General features: G+C 48.2%; 1 protein-coding gene across 1 annotated transcript; it reads right to left on the minus strand.

Moving 5' to 3' along the window:
* Nucleotides 1–5,256: 5,256 nt before the first annotated feature.
* Nucleotides 5,257–15,224, minus strand: LOC135972173 (zinc finger protein RFP-like). The gene is made up of 8 exons (XM_065565092.1): nt 14,765–15,224; nt 12,677–12,772; nt 10,938–11,168; nt 10,582–10,604; nt 9,734–9,849; nt 7,576–7,635; nt 6,107–6,232; nt 5,257–5,885 (listed from the first exon to the last, which is right to left on the minus strand). The coding sequence occupies exons 1-8, from the start codon at nt 15,179–15,181 to the stop codon at nt 5,500–5,502; spliced, it is 1,455 nt and encodes a 484-aa protein (XP_065421164.1). The 5' UTR covers nt 15,182–15,224; the 3' UTR covers nt 5,257–5,499.
* Nucleotides 15,225–24,114: the final 8,890 nt, after the last annotated feature.

Raw genomic sequence — 24,114 nt, forward strand, 5'->3', positions numbered from 1 at the left:
TAAAGACTAAGATTTATTTGGTCATAAGCTTTCTTGGGTAAAAAACCCTCTTCTTTAGATGCATGTAACTTTCTGTAACTTTCACTCCATGCATCTGAAGAAGTGAGGTTTTTTACCCACGAAAGCTTATGCCCAAATAAATCTGTTAGTCTTTAAGGTGCCACCGGACTCCTTGTTATCATCTCCTAGCTCTTTCCCAGCATTGTGAAGTATGAGAGGGCGTGAGAGAGCCACGTACCTGCTCAAGATGCTTCTGACATCCTAGAGGGGAGAGAGAGAGAGAGAGAGAGAGAGAAAGAGAGAGAGAGAGAGAGAATTTCAGTCCCACCTGACACACACTTCGAATTCCAAAGAAGGGATTTATCAGGTATGGGGAAAAGAGGTCCTGCCCTGGACCCAGGACCGTGGATTCGCTGAGCTAATGGGGTTTTTTCATCTCTAATATCAATGTGTCTGTGAGTCGGTTTCCCCATGTTAAGTATCCTCACACCTTCTTGTCAAACTGTCTGAAGTGGGCTGTAGCCCATGAAAGCTTATGCTCAAATAAATTCGTTAGTCTCTAAGGTGCCACAAGTACTCCTGTTCTTTTTGCGGATACAGACTAACACAGCTGCTACTCCGAAACCTGTCAAAGAATAATGGTCATTCACATTTCAGGAACGCACACACTGAGTTACACTGTGATCTCTGACTGCTGGACTGCCGTGCCCATGTTTTAGGAGCAGTCCTGTCCTTATGGTGGGATCTGGAGTATTTCTAACTCACTCTCACTTGCAGGAATTCACTCGCTGGCTTCTGCGACTTCCCCACCATCTCACTGGTCAGCTCACTGAGATGGGAAATCTCCTCGGAGAGTTTAGTGATATTTTTATTCTGTATCTTCACAATCTCCTTGTCCAGCTTCTCCAGCTGGGCCAGCAGGAGTCGCTCTTGTTCCTCCAGGAACCGCTGCAGTTGCTGAAATTCAGACACAATCTTCTGCCTCTCGGTTTGCGTCTTTCTGCTTTACCCCCAAGTGGATATGCTATCTCTTAAGTTCAGACAGCAGCTGGAAGCAACCTGTCCTGATGCAGGGGGAGGGGGAAACCCCAACATCAGCCCCCACCTCCCTTCCTGGCTCTGTGCAGAACAGAGTCTCTCTTTCACATCCACCCCTGCCTGCCTTAATGATTTGGGCTTTGTTTCCCAGCTTTGAAAGGGGAGAGGCGCAGGCCTGCTGAGTTCCAAACAATGAGCAGAGCGGTCACTGCAGGCCTTGTGGGACACCCCCGGAGGCCAATTACGAGGTGTTTACACCAGCACTTTGGGGATAAAACCTTTGTGCCAGAAGCCTTCTCCTTCCCGTGGAGGTGGTTTTCTTACAGCGCTGCAACTGAGGCGTTTCGTGGCAAAAAGTGACTTTGCAGTGTGTGCACCTCCGCTGTGTCAGCGCCAGCAGCTGGCTTTTGGCGGAAAAACTTGGCAGTTTAGACCAGGCCATAATTCGATCTGTAGGTTGCCCCTGCCTCTCCTTATTGCTCTGATTCACAACACCCCTCCATCGGGCTCCTTACAAACGAGGTTAATTATGATGGGCACTTAGCAGGTATTCCTGGCTTCGCTTCTCTCCACTCAGGCTGTGTCTCCACTGCCACTTTCAGCGCTAAAACTTTAGTCGTTTGAGGTGTGAAAAAATACTTCCCTGAGTGACAAAAGTTTTAGCGCTGAAAAGCGCCAGTATAGACAGCACTTTATCACTAGGCGCCGCGCTCCCGGCAATAAAGCTACCAGCCCTCGTTCAGGGTGGTTATTTTTCATCGCCAGGAGAGTTCTCCCCAGCGATAAAGCGTGACTATACTGCCCACGTCACAGCACTGCCACGGCTGGGGGAAGAGGTGGGGCTCAGGAGGCAGGTACAGGGAATAGTAGTGAAGAAAATGCAGGGATTAGGGGCACAGGAGGGGAGTGCACGGATTGGGGTGAAGGGGGCACAGTGCACAGCTTGGGGGGAAGGGAGAGTGGGGAGCCCATGAGGGCACCAGGGGCAATGTGGGAGGGACACTAAATGCAAGTTCACCAGTGTGCCATTTTCCCTAAAGCCGACCCTGACTGGGGAGACCATACTATAAACACCGCTGCTGTGGGAGTGGGGATTGAGTGGTTCCATTTGATATATATTTTAGTTTTCATTTTTTAATAGTTTATTTGATTATCACAGTAATTAAAACCATTATAATCTGTTGATTGTCGGGCGATGTGCCATAAAATCCAGGTATTCCAGATTTCAAACATCTGTCATACAGTTTGATGGCTGGTGTCACACACGGGCAGGTTTGGAAGGTGAGAAGTAAAGTGACCCAAGTAGCTCTCTCCCGAGCACAGCTGGACAATCCCTGAGGTACATGTTTATATGAAGCACATGGCCCAAGGTGCAGGCTGGAGAGCAACATACTACAGTAGGGTCCAGGCTACCATCCTAGTCACGTACACAGATATCCCCAGTGGTGCTGGATTGACACAGGCAATTTAGGGGGGAAATATCCCATATGTGCCTTCAAAAATCACAGCTGGGAAATTAAAGGGAAATAGACAAGAAGAATGTTTTATGTGTTTCATTGACCTTAAGTAAATGTCAGGTTTAAAAGGAGCAGAGAGGGAACTTTCATCACCAGAACACATGATAAAAACATCCACAAATTGGAAGAAGTGTTGTTCTGAAAGGCACTAAAGTGGAAATACTGTCCATGAACTATGGGGTGGAATTAATGTTACAGTCTCACTTTCAGAAACATTTTATACATCTCCAGCTCCATCTCCCTCTCTCTTTCCCTTTCCTTTCATTTCACCCTGTTTTACCCATCGTTTTCTCTAGCACTGCTTCTCCAGCTGTTTATTTCCGAGTCTCCCTAAGACTATGTCTACACTGCGCACCTTACAATGGTGCGGCTGTGCGGTGAGGTGCACTGTGTAGCCGCTCTATATTGCCAGGAGAGAGCTCTTCTGGCAACAAAATAAAACCACCTCTAACGAGGGGCGGTAGCATTGTCACCGGCAGCATGGCTCTCGCCGCTCTAGCGCTGTCCACACCAGCTCTTTTTGTCGTTATAACTTTCGTCGTTCAAGGGAGTGTTTTTTCACACCCCTGAGTGACAAAAGTTATAATGATGAAAGTGCCAGTGTAGACATGGCCTAACTCACCGTTTCTCAAATGCGGTCACCAAGGGGGTTTCCTGCTGCCACGACAGCTTCCTGGGCGGTGATGGGGGAGGGCAAAAGCATCGGCCTCTTTTCCTCCCTCCCTGATGCTCCTGAATGTGCCACTCTGCACATCTCCGGAGACAGGTGGGGCACAGCGCTGAAGGAGCTAGGTGACTTCTCTACCTTGGGGAGGGGATGGGGGGACTTAGTGGGGGGGGGTGGGGAGTTAGGGAGCCTTGCTGCAGACTAGGACTGCAGCCATGGGGCTTCAGGCTCCAATCCCTGGCCGTGCGGCAGCAGGCTCCGATCCCTGGCTCTGGCTGCGTGGTGCCGACCCCCAATCCCGCCAGCGGCCGCTGGCCCCAGGTGATGACCTCGTCCGTGTGTTCCGACCCCCAGCCCTAGTCACTGACCCAAAGTGCCGGCCCCAGTCGCCGACCCTGAGCTCCAGCGGCTGCCGGCCCTGGGTGCAAATCCCCAGTTCTGGCCTTGGGCTCCAACGGGTGCAGACTCTGGATGCCAACCCCTAGCCCTGGCCATGCGGCAGCAGGCACAGACCCCAAGTGCCAGACCCAAACCCTGGCGGCAGCCAACTGCCGGCCACGCACTCCAACCCCCAGCCCTGGCCGCTGACCCCGGGCACGGCTCCTAGATGTTGATCCTGGGTTCCGGTAGGTGCTGGCCATAGGCACCGATCCCCAGCCCCAGGTGCAGATCCCCAGCCCCAGTAATGCAGCAGCGGGCACCAACCCCTGGCTCCGGTGAATGCTGGCCCAGGACACTCACTCCTAGCCCCAGCTGTAAGGCAGCAGGCGCGGACCCCAAACGCCAACCCTGGGTGCCAGCCCCCAGCTCCAGTCACACAGCAGTTGGTGCTGGCCCAGGGCACCGACCTCCAACCCTAGGCACTGACCCACACCTCTGACCATGTGCTGACAGCAGTGGGGCCCCACCTCCATCGCCCCGGCCTCTGATGCCTCACCCCCCACCCATCCATCCATCCTCCCTGGCCCCCGCTGCTTCACCCCCCACCCACCCATCCATCCATCCAGGTCTTAACTTGCCAGGACTTGCTGGGAAAAGTGATATTAACAAACATACAAATACCACTTTTCACAGCAATAATAGTGACTTTTAAATCTGTAATAGAATGACCAGAGAGATTGAAGTGTTCACTTACTGGCTTTTGTATGTTACCATTCCTGATGTCCAATTTGTGTCCATTCATTCTTTTGCGGAGGGACTGTCCGGTTTGGCTAATGTACATGGCAGAGGGGCATTGCTGGCATATGATGGCATATATAACATTAGTAGATGTGCAGGTGAATGAGCCCTTGATGGTGTGGCTGATGTGGTTGGGTCCTCTGATGGTGTCGCCAGAGTAGATATGGGGACAGAGTAGGCAACAAGGTTTGCTACAGGGATTGGTTCCTGGGTTGGTGTTTCCGCAAAAGAATGAATGGACACAAATCGGACATCAGGAATGGTAACAGATTTAAAAGTCACTATTATTGAACAAAACTTCAGGAACAGACTTCAAAGAGAAACAACAGAACTAAAATTCATTTGCAAATTTAACACCATTAATCTGGGTTTGAATAGGGACTGGGAGTGGCTGGCTCATTACAGAAGCAGCTTTTCCTCTCCTGGAATTGACACCTCCTCATCTATTATTGGGAGTGGACTACATCCACCCTGATTGAATTGGCCCTGTCAACACTGGTTCTCCACTTGCGAAGTAACTCCCTGCTCTCCATGTGTCAGTATATAATGCCTGCATCTGTAACTTTCACTCTATGCATCCGAAGAAGTGAGGTTTTTACTCACGAAAGCTTATGCCCAAATAAATCTGTTAGTCTTTAAGGTGCCACCAGACTCCTTGTTGTTTTTGTCCATAGGTATGTCCCTGCATACCTTGCTGAATCACAAGGTGTATCTGCCTTCTCTCAAAGGGTCAATTGTATAGCTGATGGTCCTTAATGGGCCATCAAGCAGGCTAGGGAGACCTGATGCCAACTTGTCTGGGGTGTCACCCAGAGGCATAGCACAAGTCTGAAATACAGACAATATAGAGCCAACACTTATAACTTTAAATACAAAATTTAAATACAAAATATACAGAGAGCATAATCATAACCAGCAAACTATAACCTTGTCTTAGACACCTTATTTTACCCACTTTATACAGGATTTGGTACCACTACAGGACCTTGGTTGAACCAATGATCTATATGGTCCCAGTTCATGTCAACAACGTCACAAAGGCTAGAGAGGCTGATTTAAGGGCCTGTGGGATATTCCCCCGCACCCACTCCCGGTATCTCAGGGACACAGTCTGAGCCGGGATCCCCCCACCCAGAGACAGGGTTGGATTCTCACCCCAGAGACAGAGCCCAGCGGGAAAGTGAAGATCGGGGCGTTGTCACCAGCATCGATAAATGTCACCTGCCCCCAGTCACAGTCCAGACAAACCCGGATCCTGCTGGGGACCCGGCTCAGGGGCAGGGGGGTCACAGGGGAGGTGAGAGCCAGGAACTGTCCCAGCCACCGCTCCACAGCCCAGATCCCCTCCTCAGGGCTACGGCTGATCTCTCCCATCCTCCTCACAGACTCTCTGGCCACCCCCACAGCCCAGAATCGCCCATCCCCCACCTCCACCTCCCAGCAATGTCTCCCCGAGGTGAATCCCTCACAGGCCAGCACATACCCTGTTTCCCCGAAAATAAGACAGTGTCTTATATTAATTTTTGCTCCCAAAGATGCGCTAGGTCTTATTTTCAGGGGATGTCTTATTTTTCAGAAATGAAAAATGCCTTATTATCGGTGGATGCCTTATTATCGGGGGGATGCCTTATATTACAACGAGAGGCAAAACTGAAAGTAGGCCTTATTTTCGGAGGATGTCTTATTTTCGGGGAAACAGGGTAGCGCACAGCGTCAAATCTCTCAGGATTGTTGGGCAGTCGCTGCCATGTGTCTCCCAGTCTCACACTTTTCTGATCTTCAGACAGGACGAGGTGGGGATGAGCCGTGTCTGGATCCAGAGTCACATTCGCTGGGGAGAGAGAATCAGAGCGTTAGGGGCAGAGCTCAGCCCTGGGGGAGGCTGGGACCATTTCTCACACTCCCCAGCAGCCCTGTTCTGGCTGGGACAGGCCTGGATCCCAGGGAGCTGCCTCTGTCCTGGGCACCTGAGACTGAGCAGAGATGTCACTGCAGCTCCTCAGTCTTTAGAATGGGACTCACTACATTAGTTTTTCATTTGCTTGCTGAGACTTCAGCTCCCAACTCCCCCTGCTGGGGCTGCTCCATTCCCAGCATCAGAGACACAGCCGGGAAGGTATCAGAAGTTTTTAGTGAGGCTGGAGCAGAGGAGGCAGGTACCAGCTTTAAAACGCAGAGGCGACCTCCCTCCCCTAATGCAGCCTCCACTCCCAGATCAGGGAACAGAGAGGAAGGTGCAGCATTGGGGAAGAGCCACTTAAGACCAGCAAGTAGGAGGTGGCATTGGGTGGGGTAACCCCATCCCCAGCCCAGAGAGAAGGGAAGGGGCAGCATCAGAGGGAGAGCGTCTCCCCAATCCATGAAAGAGTGAGAAGCTCCAATGGGAGAGCCCAGCCCTGCCCAAAGGAAAAGTAGGATGTTGGAGAAGAGTAATGGGGGAGACCAGAGAGGCCGACTTTGTAATTTTCCGGGGTGGGTGCTTGACCCTCCACTCCGCCCGAGACCCCGCCCCGATTCCACCCCTTCCCCGAAGGCCTCACACCTCTGCCCCACCTCTTCCCACCCCCGCTCCGCCCCATCTCATCCCATTCTGCACCCCCCCCCGAGAATGCCCCGCCCTAGCTCAGTCCCCTCCCCGCAGCGCCTCCTGCACACTGTTTAACAGCTGATTGCAGCGGGCGAGAGGCGCTGGGAGGGAGGGGGAAGAGCTGATTGGAAGAGCCACAGGCGGGTGGGAGGTGCTAGAGGAGAGTGGGAGGAGTGGCCGCTGGTAAGTGCTGAGCACTAATTCTTTTTTTCCTATGGAAGCTTCAGCCCCCGAGCACCCATGAGTCGACGCCTATGGGGGAAACCCCCTCGGCCAGGATATAGGAGAGGGATGTGTCAGTCCTCAGGGGAGAGAGCACTCTACTCATTCCTCTCAATATAATATTAAAAGTCCTGTCAATGTCTATGAAAACCCCAGGGTCAGAGTTAAGGGTGTTTGGATGCAGTTCAGGGAGAGTGTTTTTGTTCATCAGCATGGGCATGAACTCAGCACCAATGTTAATGTCAGGATTGTTTCTGTGACTTCAGCTTAGGATCTCCTCACTGTTCAATGTGTTCATGGTCGCTGTCGATTTGGTTGGTAACTTTAGCTACAATCTCATGAAGATCTTTTCTCTGGAATCTCACCCTGTCTGTGTGCTCCTACAGGTTCCCCTCTTCTTGTCTCCAGTGCAGACGGCAGAGTGTCTAGAAGGGGAAAGGAGAAAAGAGATGGGATTTCAGGCTTTCATATTTATAGCAGCATTCCCACTCTGAACTCCTAGAACAGTGTTTCAGTTATGACAGAGAAACAGACCGAGAGGCACAGAGACAAACTCAGGTATTTAATATAAACTAATCTGAAACTTTATCTTTTCTCTCTCATTCAGGCATCTCACAGAAATGGAAGCCTCACAACCATCCCAGAACATACAGAGATTTAATTTTACCTCATCATCCCCTCCCATTCTTCAGACTCCACTTGGTTTCTCCCATTCATTTACTGCATTTTGTTGTAACCTAGACCCAGATCATGCAAGACATTGGCATAAAAGTAACTTTACCCACTTGGGTCCCTTTGACACTAACAAGATTTTCAGAGTTTGCTAAATCCTGGCTCTGATTGTGAGCTGTTGGGTCTGTTTGCCTATAGTCTCTACAGAGAGCAGGACGACGGAGACTTCGTCCTCCATAGGCAGAAATAGGAATAATAATAAAATCATTTTATTCATGTGGACATTGAGGCAGGGGGAAGGTTGGCTCCATGGGCCAGATTCACCCCTGTACTGGCAAAAGGAGAGAGGGGAGGGGCCATTTGTGACTCCGCTGTTCAGTGGCTGCAGGGGCCGGTGCAGACCTTGGCACAGGCTGAGGAAGTTCTGAAGCAGCCAGAGCTACATCCCGATGACAATGGCCCCGTGTGTCACCCAGTGTGCAGAGTGGCAGAGGCCCAGCTTTACACTGCCCACATCCCTCTGTCCGTCGTCCACCCCCTCCCTCTTCCTCCCACCCTCACCCCTCCCCCACCCCATTCCCAGCCCTCTCAGGAACCTGCCTTGTGCCTGCAGCTGCTGTGGAGGAGGCAGAAGAGGCTTCTGTGCTGGAGGGATACGTCTCCGTAGGGGAGGGGCTTTCTCCTTCCCCACAGCCCATGTGCCCAGACTAGCTGCAGTACGGGACCAGAGCCCAGTGATAGACTGGGTCCAGCTTTAACAAGTGGCCTTTAATTTACAATCCCATCCTGTAGGCACCTGGGCCCTGCTTCTCAGAGGGGTTGGGCACCTGCAGCTCCACTGACACCACCTGCAGCTGTGGAGGCTACACAGCTCTGGAGCACCTGCCCTGCAGTCCTCGAGTTGGGAGAGAGAAACTCAGGTGCCCCAAATTAGGCCATTTTTACTAAATATGGGCCTTAATATTGTGACCTTTGGTAAATCATGAATCAATGGGAAAGATCCTGACACCTGGTCCCTGCTACATCTGCTCCATTTGTCTGCTTTCCACTAGTTATTATGTCAGTATTGAGAATTGGTACAAGGGTCAGACTGAGATTGTGCATTTATACTGACTGACTTTGGCCTGGTTAGCAGTTAGCTTGACATAAGGGTAATGTTGCCTTAAGTGACCTTCTTATTAAGTGATGTGTTCATAAGTTGCTCTGTGGGACAAAGAGATGTTTTGACCACACAATGTGCTTAAAGACACCAGGCACCCAAAATGTAGTGCCAAGGAGCAGTTAGCAAAATCCGAAAACCCCCAGGCGGAGACAAGGGTCAAAGTGACCTATGCATAATCGGTGGTAATTAGCAAATCAGAAAAGAGAATAATAACATGGAAATTGCTTGGACAGCAAAAGTCCTGAAAATTAAAAAGTTCATGCATGTGTATTGTATGAGCCACATAATATACTTAATAGTCATAAAACTCAAAGAGGATTGGAAAAAACCCTTAAATATATTAGTTAGATGTGTATAATATGTCAGACATTGTAAGTGTAATGAGAGCTTCATAGGAGAAATCCACCATGACACACCTATGTCCCAGAAGAAGGCAACTGGCCAGTATGTCTTTCAGTATGTCTGTCATTTCTTACTTTCATAGTAATTGCAATTGCAAGGCACGCTTTTGGTACAAACAAAGGTTTCAATTAATGAACCTGAGTGACTTGGACTCCAAGTGTGTGGCATTCTCATCCAACAATTAAAGAGAAGCATAATCTAATTATGAACCAATTGGCCAGAGCCATTCTCCTCCAACAGTCTCAAAGGCTCATCCCAATTTCCCCTCCTAGATCCCTTCTAGGTACCTTTGAACTTCCTCAGAGTCTCCATTAGAGCAACAGTTTTCTGGGAGAAATCACTGAGTCTCTTATCCTGTTTAGGAGAAATCTCCAGTGGCTGCTGGAACTTCCCTTTCTCACACCTGGACAGAAACAATGTCACATGGTTATATTTCATTTAGTGACTCATTATAAGTTCTTGCTAGTGAGATGCTGCTCTAATGGGCTTGGAGTTAGAATTCCTCTACTTCTCCCAGCCTCAGAACAGGTGCAGCACAGCCCATGGCAGTGAAACCTTCCCCTCAAAAGTCCCATTAATATTTTTCAATTCTGGCCTGGAGAGATCTGCTCTGGGGATAAAAGGGGAATTGAGGCTCTCTGGCCAATTCACTCCTTGGCCTCCATGCTCTGAGGGACAGGAGGTTCCCATGTGAAGTGCTGTAGAAATCTGACCACTAGGTACTAGACTAAGACATCAACTCTCCCCTCCCCAGTTCATTCCACACAGGGCTCCAAACAGTCCTCAGGTAGGAAAGACTCTTGACCACTGCTGTCCTGGGCTGAATGGTAACCAGGGACCCAGCAGTGACAGGCCCATATTCCATCCCCACAATCCTGAGGAAGTCAGCCCCCAGGGGTGTGACATCTCTGGACAATACTTGACGTCAGTCTTCCCCACTGTATGGGAAATTCCAGAGTCTTCTGTAGAAGGGTGAAAACCTCAGGATTAAGTTTATTGGAGAGATTTGTATCCAACATGTGACATTCCCCACACATTTTGCTGTAGAGCCCTGGGGGGATGTGATGCTAACATCATCTCCAATCTTCTTCCCAGCATTGTGAAGTGTGAGGGGGAGTGAGAGAGAGCCACGTACCTGCTCAGGGTGCTTCTGACATCCTAGAAGAGAGAGAGAGAGAGAGAGAGAGAGAGAGAGAGAGTATTTCAGTCCCACCTGACACACACTTAACATTCCCAAGAAGGGCTTTTGCAAATATGGGGGAAAGAGGCTCTGCCCTGGCTCCAGGGCCACGTGTTCGCTGAGCTTATGGGGCTTTTCCATCTCTAATATCTCTGTGTCTGTCACTCTGCAATGTACAATAGTAATTCACATGTCAGGAACGCACATGCTGAGTTACACTGGGATCTCTGACTGCTGGAACCCAGTGCTTATAATTTAGCAGCTGTCCTGTCCCTGTGTGGGGATCCTGGATGTTTCTCACTCAGTCTCACCTGCAGGAATTCACTCGCTGGCTTCTGACACTTCTCCTCCATCTCACTGATCAGCTCACTGAGACAGGAAATCTGCTTGGAGAGTTTAGTGGCATTTTCATTCTCGATTTCCTCAATCTCCTCATCCAGCTTCTCCAGCTGGGCCAGCAGGAGTCGCTCTTGTTCCTCCAGGAAGTGCTGCAGTTGCTGAAATTCAGACACAATCTTCTGCCTCTCGGTTTGTGTCTTTCTCTGTAAACAAAAATAGGGAAAGGGCTGGTCAGAGACATGGCTGGAGCCTGGGGTCCTTTCACAGTGCGCTAAGTGTGCAGGAGGGAGAATTTCTTTGCAAATTCTAAATTATCTGACATGAACAATATCCTGTGGTTACTAGAGAGGATTTTCTCACACCTTTCCACGTTCCCATGTCTGACAGGACAGTACGTTGCCGATGGCCTCGGAGACACAGATCGAAAGCCACAGGAGACAGGATTCAACACTAGAGCTAGGTGACATTTTCTGCACTAAATTTTTTTTCCAGGAAAAATACAGATTTGTCGAGCTTGAAACGTTTTATGAATTCCTGTCAATATAAAGGAATTCCTGTCCATGAAGGTCAATATGTACAGCTTTCCTCTCGGTGTCTTTTTAGGGAAAGGACCCAGAATATTCACAGCTACACACACAGATGATCATGTTGCCCTTTTCTAGGGAGAGAATTTTTGGGCCCTCTATATGGATGTGTGTACAAGTGTACACACTCACACGCAAACCACACAGTATCCCAGGATCATGAAGCAGCAGACAAAAGTCCACATTCCCAAAGGCCACAAAGCAATCATTCATAAAGTGACATGTGAAGGAAATAACCTGGAATAATAGAAAAACTGTAACTAAAGAGAAAGTGACTTAAGAAATAAGGAGGATGTGAGCTGTAGTGACAATAAGAAAATCAACATCTCTGGACAGCACCCTCAGGCAGACAAGGGGAATGACAGGAATGGAGAAATTGTCAGAGCACAAAGGGACTGTAAACCAGAAGGGAGCGGAGGGATAGAACCGAACACATCACACCCAGGAATACGTGGCTTTTTTTAAACTGGAACTCAGAACAGTAAACAAAGATCACACAAGAGGATTCATCAAGATATAACTAAACATCCTCCAACCTCTGGGCTGACAGAGTCAGAGAACTGTGAAATGAGGAGTGAACGTGTAACAGTGGGGGTTTGTTCTAATGGGTTGGATTTTCTAATTCAAAATTCTGTTATTTCATTCATGTTAATTGTTACCTATGCAGTGAGTTTAATTAAAGTAACAGTAGTTAATATACAGTAGATAAGAATAATAGTTTACAGCAGTTTATGGCCATGGTTTTCAACCTGTGGTCCGTAGACCCAGACAACGTCTAAGGGATCCGCAAAAGACTTAGACTGAAAACTGATTGAACAGAATTCAGCTACACACAGACAATCCGTTTCCAAAGGAGTCCGCACCTCCATTCGAAATTTGCAAATGCAAAAAGGTTGAAAACCACTCATTTACGGTGTAAGCCTAAGTAGTAATTCCTGCAAAAAAAACCCAATTTTGATTTATTTGTGATTATTCCCCACTGAACGGAGTTCTGCTTTACCCCCGACTGATTGAGATAAAACAGAATTGGGCCTCTAGATTGCCCCGGACGCTCCTTATTGCTCTGATTCAGAACGCTCCTCCATCCGGCTCCTTACACATATAGGTTAATAACGACAGGCACCTACCAGATATTCCTGGCTTCTCTTCTCTCTGCTCATTTTACATCCCAGCAGCTTTTCTCTCTCTTCCCTCAGAGTCTGCAAATGGGCCTGAATTTTTTCCTGAAGAAACAGAAAATGATTTGAGTGCTGTTATTTTTAGTTTTAGGAGTGTGTGGGGGACGAGGGGGGAGGCTTTTCCAACACAAACAAACACTCTACTGATGAGTGGAGAACTCAGTTTATGATATTAAGGAAGTGGAGTCATATTAATAGACACTGGGAGTGTTTTATTTTCAGACTCTTTGAAGTTGTTTGACCTGTTTACTCCATTTACACCAACAGGAAACTGGCATCACATACTTGGACACGGCGAGCGGTGTGTGTGGGGGAAGAGTTCGAGGGGGAGGAAGTTGGGGAGAAGAGGGGCGCAGCGAGTGGTGGGGACCTACAGAGAGGGGTGGAGTGGAGGGGACGAGCAACTCACCAGGCAGCGGTGGGTGGAGGGGGCCTCGGGGAAGGGGCAGAGCATGGACAGGAAGAGGCGGAGCATAGGCGAGGCCACCACGGCCTAAGCATCTTAGCTCCTCCCCTTGCCTATTATACCCGCCGACTATCGGAGATTGGGCCATAGACTCCTCCTAGAGCCTGCTGCCACTCAAGCACCTAAACCATTCCCCAGAGAAAAGTACGAGCACCTAAGTCTGCACCAGAGAAAATGGACAGCTTTGAAATCTGGAATGGTGGCCACCCATGATGACCTAAGTATCGCGATTGCAAGTGTATGCAAACAGAAAGCTCTTAATTTGTCCCCCACTCCAACCTCCGGTTGTTTCTTTAGCCACCTGCTGCATATCGTCTTCGTTAGACTCTGCCTGTGAGCTCTTTGCCTGACTTGTCTGTACGGTGCCTGGCACAACGGGGCCCTAATCCCTCATGAGGGACAGAGATGCTACTGTAATAAAAATCAGTACATTCTATTGATTATGAATTATTATTATTGTTATTAATGTCAACATGGAAACTTTATGGGCACTGAAATCTACAGCCAAGATTTCCAAACAGAAATTTTCAGGACTGGGACTCTCTTCCTATGCCCTCAGGAGACATGGAAGAGGGATGATGCTGGTCACAGGGTGACTGGCCCTATAACGGGAGAAGGGTCTCTGTCCCACCTGTGATATAGCCAGTTCTCCTCCCCAGGTGGGGAAAATGGGGAGCAGTGACCGGTGGGATAATGTGATTCAACCAGGCTTGGGGTAGGTAAAACAGAGGCCTATGGAGAGCCAGAGGGAGGAGACCTGTGGAGAAGGCAGAGGAGGCCTTGCAGCTTCCTTGTGGTGATAAGGCCGAACTCCAGACTAGAAGTCCTGCGAGTCACTGCTGAGAGAGCACGGGTTATACTGGCCCCAAAAAGTCTTTGTGGATTATTTCTGGAAACCTCAGAGGGAAACTGAGGCAGAGCCCCAGGCCAGGAGGGGGCACTCTGGAGGCAATGACCCTGCTACATGCCCCATTGCTCTGCTGCCCCCTCCAACTCAGTCCCTGCTTCCTGCATCAGACAAATTTGCTAGGCTCTGCAGGATGGGAGCTCCACTCCAGTCCCCTCCTACGTCTCATGAGGGAGGGTTCAGCGCAGCTCCCGCGGTTCCTGTCTGGGTGAGAAGCTCTGCAGGAAAATGATGAAGGGGATGTGGGCCAAGAGGGCAGCCCCAGCTACATCCTTCTGCTCCCTCAGCCCCAAGGACAGGAGCAGCACGGACATGGTGTTAATAGCTTTGGGAGGTAGTGGAAGTGGGGAAGGGCAGAGAAGGGGGGGTCACTGCCCAGGACTCCACATACAGGGAGCAGGAGGAGTGGGGTGCGGGTTACTCACTCCCCCCACACTCCAGCATGTTAGCCTTAGCATATTTATTTAGGGCCACACTTCTCCACCTGCACAAGCTTTCGGAGAATTCCCAGTTGCTGGGAAACCTACTTCGGCCTGAAGTCCCTCGTTCCTCTCCAGTGGAGGCTCACTGAGTGACTGTCTGGGGCTCAGGGAAACCCTAATGCTGGGGGAAGGTGAGTTTCCCAAGGTTCTGGCTATAAAAATAACAGTTGGTCGTTTCCTACCTTGAATTCTTCAGCAGCTTCCTCTGCAGGAATGATGATGTGATCTCTGTGCTGCTTGGATCTGTCACACACCAGGCAGATGGAGATTTCATCCTCTTTGCAGAACAGTTTTAGAGGCTCCTTGTGTTTCTCACACAGTCTCTCTGGTTCTGGTTCCTTCGCTGTCTGCAACCTGAGTTCTCTGGCTGCTTCCACAATATTCCTGAGCTGTCTGTTCAGCCTGAGGTTCCTCTGGGGAAAAGTCTCTCTGCACTGAGGGCAGGAGACGTCTGTATCGAATCCCTCCCAGCACTGGGTGATGCAGGCTCGGCAGAAGCTGTGATCACAGTCTAGAGACACCGGATCTTTAAAATACTCCAGACAGATGGGACAGGTCACTTCATCCTGGAGAGCTTTTGCTGGATTTGCAGCAGCCATGGCTTCTAGTGCAGGAAAGAGACAAGAGAGGAATATAGTTTTATTTCCTTCTTGTCAGAAATGGGCTGATTGAATTTGTCACAGTCATTAGGCATTTCTTTTCTGGGTGCGGTCTCATGCTGTTTGCTTTTTGTACATTGAAAAGAATCTTTGATTGAAGTGTGATGAGCAGGGCCCTTCCAAATTCACCACTGTAAAAAACGGGTCAAGGAATGTGAAATCTGATCTCCCCCATGAAATCTGGCTATTGTTTGGGAGGGGCAGGGCTGGGGGTGTGACATTATTGACACAAACTGGGACCATATAGATCATTGTTGCAACCAAGGTCCTGTAGTGACACCAAATCTTGTATAAAGGGGGTAAAATAAGGTGTCTAAGACAAGGTTATGATTTGCTGGTTATGATTGTGCTATCTGTATGCATCTATCATTTTTTTATTTAAAGTTATAAGTATAGGCTCTATAATGTCTATATTTCAAATTTGTGCTATGCTTCTGGGTGTGGAAGCAGAGAAAGAACTGACAGGAAGGGGATTGCAATGCATGACAGTTTGTTAGCAAGAGTCAGGCTACCTGTAACCCTAATAACGCGAGATTTGTAGAAGCGAGGATTGTGAGAGGCGAGTGGGAAAGAACTGTGTGAGAAGTTGTTGCGACCTTGTGTAGATAATGTGTAGATAATATGGAATGTAGACTAAAAGTCTACATTAGTGAGAAATACAAGATATCAGAATGACCTACGTATAAACAAAATGCAGCTGTTGCTCATTATTGTCTGTACCAAAAGGTATAAATGCTTGCTGTAATTGTTTACCTGTTGAGAGACCTGCCTAGGAGGGGGAGACCCTGTGTCCTAGTGCACTCTCTCCCTCTACGCAATTGATAGAGAGAGAATAAAGTATCTGACTTGGCTGTACCCAAACAAAAAGCAAGAACTGTGTTTTTCTCCGACAATCTGGGGGCTCATCCGGGATGGCAATGCCCGCAGAGGCACCGGCAGTTGCTGCAGATCGTTCCCCTTCAAACCTCATGGTGCCACAATAGAGGTAGGAGACCTTTTGAAATCTCTGTTGGGGTGTCGGAGGAGGACTGTCCGTGGAGCCGTCTGTCCCTGTTGGGCTCACGCCATCCGAACTTATTGACTGTGCAGCAAGATCAGATGCAGAGTGGTTCTGGGGAATTGTTTTGTCGCCCCCAATAAGGTAGTTTTATGCGGGTCTCGGGAACTGTTAGTTTGGCCGCCCCCATATGCATAAGGGAAATGCATTAGGTACGCACCGGTGCTGAGGGGTTTTTACCACCTTAAGAAGGGTTGTTACCACCTCATAGTGTATTGAGTCTGGACATAAGGTATAGATGCATCGTGGTATTTAGAAATAGAGGCCTTGGTGTGTGTGTGTGTGTGTGTGTGTGTGTGTGTGTGTGTGTGTGTGTGTGTGTGTGTGTGTGTGTGTGTGTGTGTGTGTGTGAGAGAGAGAGAGAGAGAGAGAGAGAGAGAGAGAGAGAGAGAAACTTACCGGAAGTCGCCCAGAGTATTCTGCGAAGTCGTTTGGCTCGTGACCAGAACTATTCTAATGCAAGCCTGGTAACTAGAGGATCTTTAGAAGATCCGACCCACGGTGGGCTAACTCGGCCTGGCATCGTCCAGCGAGGAAACTACCTGGGTCTAGGAGTGTGTGAACCCATCTTCCCTCCCCTTTCCTCTCTGTGTGAGCCACTGACAGTCTGATCATCTCGCTGGATGCAAAGAGAGTGAGCGGTGCCATCTCTCTGAGACTAGCCGGCGCTCTTTGCTGAAGGGAGGTGTAGGAGGGTCATGGCCATCCTCGTTAGCCTCTCCTGTGTGAGTACCCTGTAGGGAGAGATCCTTAGTTTTTCTGAGCACTAGTGCGGACAGGGCGTTCTCCCTGTGTGTGTGATTGGAAAATGGGTGCGGGACAGTCTAAGCATTCCCTTTCACCCCCAAGGGTACTCCAGCTTATTTCATGTACGTACACTATGGTCCTAAAACCTGCAGGTATTTAGAGAATTGTAATCTTTACACGCATGAAAATCCATCTAAATAATGCCCACTAGAAGGTACCTTCAATCTAGATAAGATCATACATCTCAGAGGAGCTTTTAATCACCAAAAAAAAGCCTCTGACACACAATGGGAGCAATTTATCTATTGAGGAAAGGAACGGGTTAATTTGAAATTCAGCTTGGTCCAGAGATAAAGAGAAAGTTGCTCTGCGTTCAAGGTCTCCGACATCGGTGACACCCCAGACAAGTTGGCTTCGGCTCTGCCTACCCTGCTTGATGGCCCATTAAGGACCATCAGCTATACAATTGACCCACTGAGAGAAGGCAGATACACCTTGTGACTCAGCAAGGTATGCAGGGACCTGCCTATGGACAGTACTCTACAGTTTTTCTATGCCATGTGCTGGACAGTGTGTCTTGGGGACAAAACAAGCAGAGTCCACATGGCAAAAGACTATAAAAGGCTCCTCCATCTTGTCTTCAGTCCTGCTTCTTGCCTCTGGAGGGACTTTGCTACAAACTGAAGCTCTGAACAAAGGACTGAATGACCCATCCCAGCCGTGGATGTACTCCAGAGACTTGATTTAAACCTGCAGTTTATTCCATCACTTCTACAAGCCTGAACCAAGAACTTTGCCATTACTGTATGGAATTGATTCCATTTAACCAATTCTAGCTCTCATCTATATCTTTTTCCTTTTATGAATAAACCTTTAGATTTTAGATTCTAAAGGACTGGCAACAGTGTTATTTGTGGGTAAGATCTGATTTGTATATTGACCTGGGTCTGGGGCTTGGTCCTTTGGGATCGAGAGAACCTTTTACTGGGGTATTGGTTTTCATAACCTTTCGTCCCCATAACGAGTGGGACTGGTGCTGATACTGGGAAACTGGAGTGTCTAAGGGAATTGCTTGTGTGACTTGCGGTTAGCCAGTGGGGTGAGACCAAAGTCTTCTCTGTTTGGCTGGTTTGGTTTGCCTTGGTGTGCAAAGGAACCTCAGCCTTGGGCTGTAACTGCCCTGCTTTAAGCAATTTGCACTGAATTGGCTGAATTGGGACTCTCAGTTGGGTCCCACCAAAGGCAGCATCATTACAGGGGGCACCCCAGCTGGGGGCTCCTACCATGCGCCGGGTGCCAGCTGCTAGTCCCGGCCCAGTCTGGGGAGGGATGGGTCTTTCAATTCTGCTGCAGGGGCCGCTCCTGAAGCCAGCTCAAACCAACCTCCGGGAACCTCTGCCAGCTGCAAGGAGCTCTGTGGCTGCTGGCTGGGAGCCCAGCTCTGAAGGCAGAGCAGAAGTGAGGGTGACGGTCAGCCCCTGACCAGGGCAGAGAGGCTGCGGCCCCAGCTGTGAGTCCCCAGCTGGGGTGGAAGGTTGCCAGGAACTCCCAGACATATGGTAACCCCTCCCCCCATACTCTGCAATAAGGTTTGTGATGCTGTTTGGAATATGTGACACACTTTCTGATATTATTGATACCTATATTATAAACGTGCAATGAATCTTACCAGATATACTGTGTAAGGTATTAGTGGAAAAGTTACGATTTGCTAAATATGATAATCACGCTTATATGTTTGTGTTGCCTTTGTATCGTGAGTTAGGAATATGTGTGGTTTATCTGTATTTCAAACTTGTGCTGTGTATCTGGGTGACACCCACAGACAGATTGGTATCAGCACTGCCTACCCTGTTCCATGGCCCATCAAGGGCAATCCACTGTACAATGGATCCATTGAAAGAATCCAGGGGCTACACTCTATGAGTCAGCAAGACACGTAGGGGCATGCCTATGGACAGAACTCTAAGGCTTTTCTATGTGCTTTGAAGCTTGTGTTTGGGACACAGGAAGTACAAGCCACATAGCAAAAATAATATAAAAAGCAGCTGCATCGTTTCCATTTTGTCTTCAATAATCCTGCTTCCGACCTCTGGAGCAATTTCTCTACAAACTGAATTTCTGAACAAAGGACTGGATGACCTATCTAAGCTGTGGATGTGTTTCAGAGGGACTCTCGAGACAGCAAACTCACCAATACTGCTAAGAACCTGATAGATGGACTTTGAACTCTTATGTATGCACCTGATTTCTTTACCATTTAACAACTCTCTTCTTGTTCTTTCCTTTTCTTTTATAATAAACCTTTAGTTTTACACACTAAGGGATTGGTTGGCAGACTGATATTTTGGGTAAGATCCAAACTAATACTGACCTGGCAATGTGACTGACCCTTTGGGGTTCAGAAGAACATTGTCTATAGTGAGCAGAGTTTCAAATAACTTCTCACTGTACTGGACCTAGGTGCTGATTGGGAGCCAGAGAGCTGGAATGCAGTAAAGGGGGCTGTGTGATTTGTTTTTTTCAGCTTCTTGATAACCAATTTGGGGGATCAGGAGCACAGTTTGTGACAGGTTGGTGAGTCTAACTTCAGTATTATCCACCACTTACAGGAGAATCTGTTCTCCTTTTGCAACCTGCCCTGACCTTGGTATTTTCACCGTGGGCTACCCCAGGCACCCCGGGTCACAAGATTAAAATGTTCCCTTTTGGTCATTCAGTTTGAAACAACTTTGTCTCAAAGTTTATTTTACATTACATTAACAGCTATAATATACAATGAAAAAGTCAAAATTAGACTAGAACTGTACAATTTTGTTGAAATGAAACATTTCAGTTCACCCCAAATTATTAATGTGTATTTAGTGTTGCAGGGAGGTTTTTTTTCCCATTCTGATTCAGTACAAAATATAAAAATGGAATTTCTCACAAAAAGGACATTCTGGTTCCTGACCCGCTCCAATGCAAAGCACCAACTCCTTCTACATGTTACTAGACACATCCAGCAACCGAGCCACTGAGGCCTGGTGTACACTGGGTGTGTGTGGGGGGTGAAATCGATCTAAGATACGCAACTTCAGCTACGAGAATAGTGTAGCTGAAGTTGACGTATCTTAGATCGACTTAGAATCACTTACTTCGTGTCCTCGCAGTGCGGGATCGATTGCCACCACTCCCCCATTGACTCCGCTTCCGCCTCTCGCCGTGGGGGAGTTCTGGAGTCGACAGCAGAGTGATCGGGGATCAATTTATTGCATCTACACTAGACGTGATAAATCGATACAGAAAATGAGTCAATAAAGGGGGCAGGTATTCATGAAGGAGAAACAAACAGATATTTCACACTGTAGCCTGGCCAGTCATGAAACTGGTTTTCAAAGCTTCTCTGATGCTCAGCGCTTCCTGGTGTGCTCTTCTAATCGCCCTGGTGTCTGGCTGCGCGTAATCAGCAGCCAGGCGATTTGCCTCAGCCTCCCACCCCGCCATAAAGGTCTCCCCCTTACTTTCACAGAGATTGTGGAGCACGCAGCAAGCAGAAATAACAATGGGGAGATTTCTTTGGCTGAGGTCAGAGCGAGTCAATAATGAACGCCAGCGACCTTTTAAACGGCCAAATGCACATTCTACCACCATTCTGCACTTGCTCAGCCTGTAGTTGAACAGCTCCTGACTCCTGTCCAGGCTGCCTGTGTATGGCTTCATGAGCCATGGCATTAAGGGGTAGGCTGGGTCCCCAAGAATAACTATTGGCATTTCAACATCCCCAACGGTTATTTTCTGGTCCGGAAAGTAAGTCCCTTGCTGCAGCCCTTTAAACAGAGTAGTGTTCCTGAAGACGTGAGCGTCATGAACCCTTCCCGCCCAGCCCGCGTTGATGTTGGTGAAACGTCCCTTGTGATCCACAAGTGCTTGCAGCACCATGGAAAAGTACCCCTTGCGGTTTATGTACTCGGTGGCTTGGTGCTCCGGTGCCAAGATAGGGATATGGGTTCCATCTATCGCCCCACCACAGTTAGGGAATCCCATTGCAGCAAAGCCATCCACTATGGCCTGCACATTTCCCAGAGTCACTAACTTTCGTAGCAGCACCTAAGTGATTGCTTTGGCTACTTGCATCACAGCAGCCCCCACAGTAGATTTGCCCACTCCAAATTGATTCCCGACTGACCGGTAGCTGTCTGGCGTTGCAAGCTTCCACAGGGCTATCGCCACGCGCTTCTCAACTGTGAGGGCTGCTCTCATCTTGGTATTCTGGCGTTTCAGGGCAGGGGACAGCAAGTCACAAAGTTCCATGAAAGTGCCCTTACACATGCAAAAGTTCCGCAGCCACTGGGAATCGTCCCAGACCTGCAACACTATGCGGTCCCACCAGTCTGTGCTTGTTTCCCTTGCTATGGGATAGCTACCCAGAGTGCAACGCTGCAGAAATCGACGCTAGCCCCGGTACTTGGACGCACACCGCCGAATTAATGTGCTTAGTGTGGCCGCATACATTTTGACTTTATACAATCTGTTTCCTAAATTCGAATTATATAAATTCGGATTAATCCCGTAGTGTAGACATACCCTTAGATCTGCTTTGGGTTTCAAGAGGGGGAAAACCTTAAGCCACAAGGATTGAGATCCCCAGTCATTGACTGGAGCCACCCTGAATATGGACATTGGACTGTAACCTATGGACTATTTCTAAAAGGACTTTTGGCAACTACAAGCTCACCTCTGCTATGTATTTGAACCTCCAGAATTGAATTCAAGTCTGTATGTATAGTGATCTTTTAACCAACACTTTCTCTTTAATTTTTTAATAAATTTTAGCTTAGTTAATAAGAATTGGCTATAAGCCTGTATTTTGGGTAAGATCTAAGTTATAATTGGACCTGGGTATGTGGCTGATCCTTTAGGATTGGAAGAACCTTTTCTTTTATATGATGAGATAAGATTTTCAGTAATCATCATCATATCTGACAGGTGTGTCTGGATGGAGGCCTGAGGCTGAGTACTTTAAGGGAACTGCGTTGTTTGGACTTCTGAGTAAACTATATGGTAATATAGAAGTTGTTTTGTGCTGGCTTGGTAAATCTAAGTATTGGAATATCCACCAGTGTTTGGGATTTGTCTGCCCCGTTCTGTTTGCAGTTCACCCTAATTGAGTGACCTCAGCTGGCTCCCACGGGCAGCTCCGTACAGTAGGAGTGAAGGGGGGTGCAGGAGTTAGGGGAACAGGAGGGGAGTGCAGGGGTTGGGGTGATGGGGGCACAGTGCAGGTGGTAGGGGTGCAGGAGGGGGAGTAGGCATAAGGGGGCACAGTGCACAGGTTGGGGGGAATGGAGGGTGGGGAGCCCATGAGGGACCAGGGGCACGACACCAAATGCAAGTTTGCCACTGTGCCATTTTCCCTAAAGCCGACCCTGACTGGGGAGACCATACAATAAACCCTGCTGCTGTGGGGGTGAGGACTGGGTGGTTCCATTTGGTATATGTATTAATTTTCGGTTTTTTATAGGTTATTTGATTATCACAGTAATTAAAGCCATTATAATCTGTTGATTGTCTGGCGATGTGCCATAAAATCCAGGTATTCCAGATTTCAAACATCTGTCATACAGTTTGATGGCTGGTGTCACACACGGGCAGGTTTGGAAGGTGAGAAGTAAAGTGACCCAAGTAGCTCTCTCCCAAGCACAGCTGGATAATCCCTGAGGTACATGTTTATATGAAGCACATGGCCCAAGGTGCAGGCTGGAGAGCAACATACTACAGTAGGGTTCAGGCTACCGTCCTAGTCATACACAGATATCCCCACTGGTGCTGGATTGGCACAGGCAATTTAGGGGGGAAATATCCCAGGTGTGCCTTCAAAAATCACAGCTGGGAAATTAAAGGGAAATAGACAAGAAGAATGTTTTATATATTTCATTGACCTTAAGTAAATGTCAGGTTTAAAAGGAGCAGAGAGGGAACTTTCATCACCAGAACACAGGGTAAAAACATCCACAAATGTGAAGTGTTGTTCTGAAAGCCACTAAAGTGGAAACACTGTCCATGAACTTTGGGGTAGAATTAATGTTACAGTCTCACTTTCAGAAACATTTTATACATCTCCATCTCACTCTCTTTTTCCCTTTCCTTTTCCCTTTTCTCTCATTTCATCCAGTTTTACCCATTGTTTTCTCTAGCACTCCTTCTCCAGCTGTTTATTTCCCTGAGTCTCCCTAAGACTATGTCTACAGTAAAAAGAACAGGAGTACTTGTGGCACCTTAGAGACTAACAGATTTATTAGAGCATAAGCTTTCGTGGACTACAGCCCACTTCTTCGGATGCATATAGAGTGGAATAAATATTGAGGAGATATATATACACACATAGAGAGAGCATAAACAGGTGGGAGTTGTCTTACCAACTCTGAGAGGCCAATTAAGTAAGAGAAAAAAAACTTTTGAAGTGATAATCAAGATAGCCCAGTACAGACAGTTTGATAAGAAGTGTGAGAATACTTACAAGGGGAGATAGATTCAATGTTTGTAATGGCTCAGCCATTCCCAGGCTTTATTCAATCCTGAGCTGATTGTGTCTAGTTTGCATATCAATTCCAGCTCAGCAGTCTCTCGTTGGAGTCTGGTTTTGAAGTTTTTCTGTTGTAATATAGTCACCCGCAGGTCTGTCATTGAATGGCCAGACAGGTTCAAGTGTTCTCCCACTGGTTTTTGAGTATTATGATTCCTGATGTCAGATTTGTGTCCATTAATTCTTTTGCGTAGAGACTGTCCGGTTTGGCCAATGTACATGGCAGAGGGGCATTGCTGGCACATGATGGCATATATCACATTGGTAGATGTGCAGGTGAACGAGCCCCTGATGGTATGGCTGATGTGATTAGGTCCTATGATGATGTCACTTGAATAGATATGTGGACAGAGTTGGCATCGGGCTTTGTTACAAGGATAGGTTCCTGGGTCAGTGGTTTTGTTCAGTGATGTGTGGTTGCTGGTAAGTATTTGCTTTAGGTTGAAATATGTCTACAATGTGCACCTTACAATGGCGCGGCTGTGCGGTGAGGTGCGCTGTGTA

This window comes from Chrysemys picta, chromosome 12 (assembly GCF_011386835.1).
Source record: "Chrysemys picta bellii isolate R12L10 chromosome 12, ASM1138683v2, whole genome shotgun sequence".
NCBI lineage: Eukaryota > Metazoa > Chordata > Testudines > Emydidae > Chrysemys > Chrysemys picta.